Raw genomic sequence first — 7605 nt, 5'->3', positions numbered from 1 at the left:
AGCAATAAAAAAGCAAGTTCCATCACCAACTTCTCCCTCTGGAGTTTAAAAATCCCAGGAGTGTTCAAATCTCTAGAAGCGTCACTCATATGCCTTTAGTGTAAAAAAATACAAGCAATAAAAAAGCAAGTTACATCACTAAAGAAGATGCAATTAAAAAACAAATCCATCACCAATTCCAACCTCTAAAATTTTAGTGTTTGAAATCAATTTACAAAAAATCCCACCTATATTGTAGTTCACACACTATCTTTTTAGTTCACACAATATCCTTTAACTAAAAGGATTGTTGCAATACAATATAAGGCAAATAATTGGGATCGTTGCATTACAATATATGGCAAATAATTGCGGAACACTAAAATTGATTTCTTAATCTACAATTATTAACACACAAAGCCCACAATTTATACAAACCCCAACCATAGCAGAACCAGACACGATCTACACATTACCCCAACAATGGGTATATTTTAAATAGTGTTCTTGGAATCAGAAGATCCATACATAGATTAGTAACAGCAGTTCCATCGTATTAATACCTAGTCACATTAAAGTGCTTATTAGGATCACAGAACGGTCGAACAAACGAAGAAAGCTGAAATCAGGCCCAACATCATTAGTTACTTTCAGGGGAGGAACGAATATTATTTAAATTTCTTTGGTACCTGGCTAGAAGTGGTGATCTTTCACTTCCTTTTTGGCTTCCTTCTTTTTGTGATGCTCGTGGAAGACGTAGCCCCCTGCTCCCACTGCAGCCATTGCTGCGATCTCCTCCTCAATCTTGTGTCTGTGCGCGTTCCCTGGATCCTTCGTTGCTTTATGTTTCTCGTACTGCATGCCGAAGGACCTAATTAGTAATCCTATAATTGTATAGGTAAACGATATAAGCCTGGGAAATATATCTTTTCAGTTGATCTAGTTTATCGATTTACTGAAAATTACAGAATAAGGGACAGATAAATAGTACCAGTGCAAAAGTTCCAGCGGCAACTGCTCCCAGTTCCCCTAAATGCTCCATCTGTTTATGATGCTTCTCCTCCCTTACCGCCTTCTCGTACGGCGTCGCTTCTGGGGCCGCGTTCTGGCTCTCCTCCTTCTGATGGCGGTGGAAATGATGGTGGTGCTGGTGTTTATTCTCAGACATCCTTTCCAAAATATCAATTACAATGGACAGAGACGAAATTCAGAAACTGATTTGTACACCGTTTTAATGATCAAAAGAGAATTGACTTGAATCACAATGGAATGAAAGGAGACGCAGAGACTCAAATTGCTGAGCAGATTAGATTGAGGAGATGGTAGGGATGTGGTGTTGTATATATAGCCAGAGCCTGAATATTAAACAGAATACCGTGTGGAAACCGCGTTCACGCGAAAGAGAGCGTGTAGAGAGAGTGTAGTTACCAGAATGGCAGGTTCGACCGTATCTTATCCAGAGGGGACTGCCTAGGAACGTGCGTTTGATGGAACGTGCCGGTAACTCAAACAATAGAATATTAATAATTAATAAATTTATAGGGTGGCCTAATTTTTTTGATGGGTTAAGAGTTTGTTTTTTTTTGGGATTTAATGAAATAGTTTATTAGTTTAAGATTTATAGAGTAGGAGTGAAAGTTCTTTTCTTTATGGATTATTAATGAGTTTTTATGGATTATTAATGAGTTATTACAGGTATTGTGGTTTTTTTGAATGAGTTATGAGTCAACTTGCATATACAGAGTACAGAGAACAGTTAGTAATAATTATCTTAACTATTAACTGCTAATTTAACAACTAATTTAACAACTGAATTATAATAGAATTTATAGCTATAGAAAATATGAGTTTCACAATAGAGACATTTAGAATATGCAAATGGAAAGTCATGCATAACCACCGAACAACTAGAATATTAACTGGTTCAGGGTCCGCTCATTCCTGTGAAGAGTAGATAAAGCTTTTTTAATGCAAAGCATGGGACAGAGTCTATGGTTCATGCATGGTGTTTGTAATTGGTTTATAATTAATGAAAAAGAAGACTTTCGGGTTCATTGTGGGTTTCAATCACATAGATTATTTTAAACAAAGACTTTCAAGTGCTCTAGAATGGTTGACAATGCGAAAAGGCTCCACCGTTTCTTCTCTCCGCGGGTTATGCAAGATGTGATGCTATTTTCCAAAATGGTTTGTGACTTACATTCTTGATTTGATTTCCATCTCTATTTAGTTTAAACGGGATAAGACATTGTCTTCTTAAAAAGAAAATATATATATGTATTCTTTCAAAAAAGAAAGGTGTAGGGTCGAACCCATGCATGTATATAGAGACACACTCACAGAAGAAATTATGTACAAGACTTCTGTAAATTAGCAGAGGAAGTAGTTGTCCCTAGATCCATCAACCCTCATGGGTACTTAATTATAATATATTAAGTGATATAAGAAATAAATTCATAGCTAAGTTCAGGTCGTCTTTTCATAGCATAGAACGAGAGGCTTATGGCCTCACAAATTCTGTTACACCGCGGCCACACAACGACCGACCCTATATATTGGGGAACATTTAAATAACCAATAAGAGATTCAGTGAAAGCCGATGTAAAGCCAAAATAAAAAACTAGCATTCAACCAAAAATAATATGTAAGAACCTGAATCCATGCCAAACAACCATGTGCGAGAAAAATTGACCAACTTCAAGCATAGCTACATTATGGAAAGAGAATAATAAAGATTCAAAACTAAAGAAACCCTTGTTAAAGAATATGAACCCCGTAGGTTAGGATCTTTTCATGTACCTGTACCTGACGTAGAGGAATCGATGCCATTTCTGGCGAAGAAACAAAGGACACAATGGAATAATAATCTTCTTACGATTAGAAAGCTCTAGTTAAAAGCCCAAATAATAAAGTTTATAAAACAAATTTCCAAAGACAGGGCTGGGTATCCAAGGGGTTAATTACCTCGAATATTTGGTCCTCTCAACACCTGAAAATGCTCGATAGAAACCCCATTCACATTCAAACTCGGCCCTCCTGCCAAATACTAATTGCCCTAAGGTTATAATTTATTCAATTTTATAGGTGAAAATTTTAATAAGATGGAACGTAATGACTTTGTAAGAAGGAAATATAAGGACTTTAGTCAGGAAAATTACAATAAAAGAACCGACAAGACTGCGTTAGTGATGCAAGAGAAGTTAGCATAGCTAATAAAAGGAATCCTTCCGGGGTGAAATTATTGTCCCTCAAACTTTAGAAGAAAACCCTTAGGGTTTAGAAGAAGTAAAAAAAAATAACGTAGAGATTAGGGAAAATTTTAAGAAGCCCCCCTAAATTTACATGTATAATAAATGGGCGAATCTCCATGGTATATAGGAAAAATGGAAGGCGGTTTTATCAATAATATGATATGTATATATAATTTTTTGGCGAATCTCTCACCAGTCATGGGGAATATTTTACTCAATTATAAAATCTTGTGTTTATTGAATACACAAATGAAATCATTGCATTTCTTTAAAATATCTTTTGAAATCAAAATTACCGATATTTGATACCTTTCGGGGGTTAGTAGATCGAGAGTAAAGATGGATCTATGCTGGTTTAATTCCCCCATTTAAATAGGCTACATTCCAGGTGAATACCATGGGTCAATACCATGCGCCATTTTGGTGAATACCATGGTTTAATTCCCCCATTTAAATAGGCTACATTTCAGGTGAATACCATGGGTCAATACCATGTGCCATTTTGGTGAATACCATGGGTGAATACCATGTGCCATTTTTATTTTTATTAATACTAATATTAGGGTTAATAATGTTTTTTTGCATGGTATTAATAACAATCTAGTCCATGGTATTTGTCCCATAGTATTTTGCCCATAGGTTTCACCTAAATATAACACATTTTTTGAGTGTTCGTAAATATAAGGTGACTTATGGAGTAAATATAAAAAAATGTTTTATTTGTTTACCATACCTCTCGTTTATTTATATTTTTATTAATTTACCATACCTCTTTTACAAATATGGTATTTGGCCCATAGGATTCACTTAAATAAAACCTCTTTCTTGAGCCTTCATAAATAGAACGAGGGTTATGGACTAAATATAAAAAGAGGTTTTATTTATTTACCATGCATCTAGTTTATTTATATTTTTATTTATTTACCATACCTTTTGAGGAAGTATAAAAAAACGTTTTATTTATTTACCATACCTCCACTTTACTTATATTTTTATTTGTTTACACCATTGCATGTATATAAGGTGACTTATGGAGTAAATAGAATTTTTTATTTATTTATTTACCATACTTATCATTTATTTATATTTTTATTAATTTACCATACCTCTTTTATAAATATGGTATTTGGGCCTTTGTCCCATAGGATTCACTTAAATAAAACCTATTCTTGAAAATGGGCGAATGGATTCACTTAAATAAAACCTATTCTTGAAAATGGGCGAATGGAAGGTTGTAACTCCTAATTTCAAGGGCTAAATTTACCTTTTTTACCCTCTCCCTTAAAAGAAGGTGGGCTATTTGAGGTGATTTGTAAAAGTGTACTATGATACAAAATAATCGCCCACTAAAAATTTAAAACCCCTTAATTTCGCCAAAGGGCGAACATTCGCCCCTAAAATCACCCCTAGTAGAGATATTTCCTCTACATGAACAATGAAGTTTAGTCAGTAAGACTAGGTAGTGTGGTGACCCTAACCTCCTCCCAATATATCTCGATTGTTCATCAAGTACCATTAAATCTCAACTCTTAAGAGTAATAGCTAAGGTTATTTCCACATAAGTAACTAGGTCGATGCCAAATTATGCCAATATGTGTTAATGTAGACTAGGTACGGTGGCTATTCTAACCTCCTCCTTACATATCTCGATTGTTCATCAGGTACCATTAAATCCCAAGTGTTAAGAGTAATAGCTAAGGTGATTTCCGCATAAGTAACTAGGTCGATGCCAAATTATGCCAACATGTGTGAATGTAGTGATGTGGCAGGTGGCTAGGTCACTGGTGTCTTTTCTCAAATCCCAAGTGTTAAGAGTAATAGCTAAGGTGATTTCCGCATAAGTAACTAGGTCGATGCCAAATTATGCCAACATGTGTGAATGTAGTGATGTGGCAGGTGGCTAGGTCACTGGTGTCTTTTCTCTTCAATAGAAACCAGTTTAACCAAATACATCCTCTAGACCATAGAGAAATATGATAAGTGATAGTTGAAGACTCATACTGTTAGCATAACGTGTTCACACGAATGGAGGGTATTGATCATATTAATAAACCTAAAGTCTCAGACTAAGAGCATTAGAAATAGAACTTGTAACATAACCAATGCAAGAAAAAATGGATTAAAACCATAGGGTTTATATTTGTGATAATATACATATATATATAGAGCCTAAGATCTACGTACCATTAAACTAACAAAAAAAAATTAGTCACCGTGAATACAATCACCATAATATTATGAATTGAATATGTACCATAATGGAAAACTAAGCAAATACTATATATATAATGGTAGAGTCAACTAAACAAAAATGCATGGACCTTGGAGTGTAATATTGGAGGGAAAGAACATCCATGATAGGAAAATAATGTTACAATGCATATTTAAAACATCAATAATAATATCAATGATAAACAAAGTGGTCCCAAAAGATGTTTGAGCATATAGTGTAATTGTCTTTTCTAAAAACTAAAAATATTATACATTATGTAAATTTTAGATTAAGGGTAATATTATTTCCTTGAGAGAGAGAAATGTCATAGATGGTATTAGAGCTAAGGTTACAATATTATGGCCTTTGAGCTGAATATAGTTCTGTAGACTAACAATATTTGTATTTACACTCGAGCATACACAAAGAGAGAGTGTGAGAATTAGCAGACTTGTGCAAGACAAACAAGATGACAGAGCCCTAAAATACACATGTTAGAGAAGAAGAGCTTTATGTGCACTTTCAACAACAAGAACACATACCAACCAAAGAGTTGTTGGAAATGATAAGGAACCCACAAACAAATTGATAAATTTATGTCTAGGGCATTAACAATTACTAAAATCGGCATTGAAAAACAAGAAAAACTAATTAAAAACTTAACTAATAAATCAAACCCGAAGAAAATATATATAGTTAGAGATGAGGAAAATCAGGGTGAAACATCTAAATGCAAAACTACTAAAGAAAAGGCTGAGAGAAACAAGAGAAGTTTACTAAAGAAGAGTAGCATAGCTCCTCCACAATCCAAGAAAAAAAGTGAAAGGTGATCAAGTGGAACTTGATGTAGATTTCTAAAAAATTAGCTACCTAAATTTTGATGGAGAGATGAAAGAAGCAGTTGAAGTTTGTTTTTTAATATTAATTGATACTTTTAAGTATATGACTTTTTGACATAGTTTATTTTCACGTTTTTCATGTATCAATTACAAGGAAAAGCTACTTTATGGTCAGAGTAAATGAGGATAGTTCACAATTTAGAAAATAAGAAGGTTGATTGGAGGAATTCTAGAATTTGTTCAAGGGGAAATAATTAACTGAACTCTATTTTGATGATAAAGCTAACAAATTTCAAGACCTTCAGCTGGCGCAAATGAAAATGGATGAACTAGTAACTAAGTTTACTCATTTGTTGTGTTATGTCCCACACCGTAAGGACAACAAGGGAAAAGTATAATGCATTTTAAATTGTCTACCACTCTCTTTTAAGGAGAGAATAAATTATGACAATCCAAAGACAATGGATGAGGCTATTATAAAAGATCGAATGTTTTATCAATAGGCAAGAATAGAAATGAAAACCAAAAATATTGATTTCAGAAGAAGAAAGATAGAATAACACAAGGAGAAAAGAGTAGGAAATTAGGGCAATTTATATAGTCTCAAAGAATAATTAGAGGTAGAATTGGAACAAAATTAGCAATCAAGCATCTAGAGCTGAGAATCAACCCCTTAGAGATAAAGAAGAAAAAGCCAAAATAAGGGGTAATGGAAATGACAAAAAATGCCTAAGGTGTCGGGGTTGCGAAGAACCCCATTTATTCAGAATTTTTTCTTACATCAACCAAAGTGTGCAAAACTTAAAACATCTAAGATAAGCTTCTATAGTTAATGACATAGATAAAAATATAACAAGTATCAACACAACGTTGAAAGCCAGTAAAGCATAACATTAGTCGATAATGGTGGAAATCGAAGGTACTATTCTTAACTAGTTTATTTTTATATGGATATATATGTGCACTAGCATCAGTTATGTTAGTCCCCAAGTGGTAGAAAAGTGTAAATTAAAGTCTAAAAAGTAAATTAATGCATGGTTCATTCAGCTATCCATGGGAACGAAAAGAAAAGTGTCAAATTGGGTGAAGGCATGTCGATTATCATTGAATGGGAATCAAACTATGATAAATTTAAATATATTACCTTTGGGGTCCTATGATATATTGATAGGCATGGATTGGCTACATGGAAATTGAGAAATGGTTGACTATTTAAATAAAAATATCACCTAGATAACATAAATGGATATGTGCAAATTATAAAGGGCATACCCAGGCCTATCTCTATGAGACCAATATCAACATTGCAGCGAAAGAGCGTTGC

General features: G+C 33.9%; 1 protein-coding gene across 1 annotated transcript; it reads right to left on the bottom strand.

Annotated features, from left to right (window-relative positions):
• Positions 1–287: 287 nt before the first annotated feature.
• Positions 288–1286, bottom strand: LOC149201499 (abscisic stress-ripening protein 2-like). The gene is made up of 2 exons (XM_089399754.1): positions 971–1286; positions 288–834 (listed from the first exon to the last, which is right to left on the bottom strand). The coding sequence occupies exons 1-2, from the start codon at positions 1145–1147 to the stop codon at positions 673–675; spliced, it is 339 nt and encodes a 112-aa protein (XP_089255880.1). The 5' UTR covers positions 1148–1286; the 3' UTR covers positions 288–672.
• Between the last annotated feature and the right edge of the window lie 6319 nt (positions 1287–7605).

Source organism: Pinus tabuliformis, chromosome 2_1 (genome assembly GCF_031772625.1).
Source record: "Pinus tabuliformis cultivar Carrire ecotype Pingquan chromosome 2_1, CPIR1, whole genome shotgun sequence".
In the NCBI taxonomy this organism is placed as follows: domain Eukaryota; kingdom Viridiplantae; phylum Streptophyta; class Pinopsida; order Pinales; family Pinaceae; genus Pinus; species Pinus tabuliformis.
The sequence above is the reverse complement of the archived record's forward strand: the minus strand, read 5'-3'. Positions and strand labels throughout refer to the sequence as shown.

Bases quoted from the DNA above. Each gene is read 5' to 3' on its own strand.
- LOC149201499 (XM_089399754.1), bottom strand. From the start codon at position 1,147: ATGTCTGAGAATAAACACCAGCACCACCATCATTTCCACCGCCATCAG. The intron at 835-970 runs GTACTATTTATC...TTCGGCATGCAG, and splicing joins CCGCTGGAACTTTTGCACTG to TACGAGAAACATAAAGCAAC.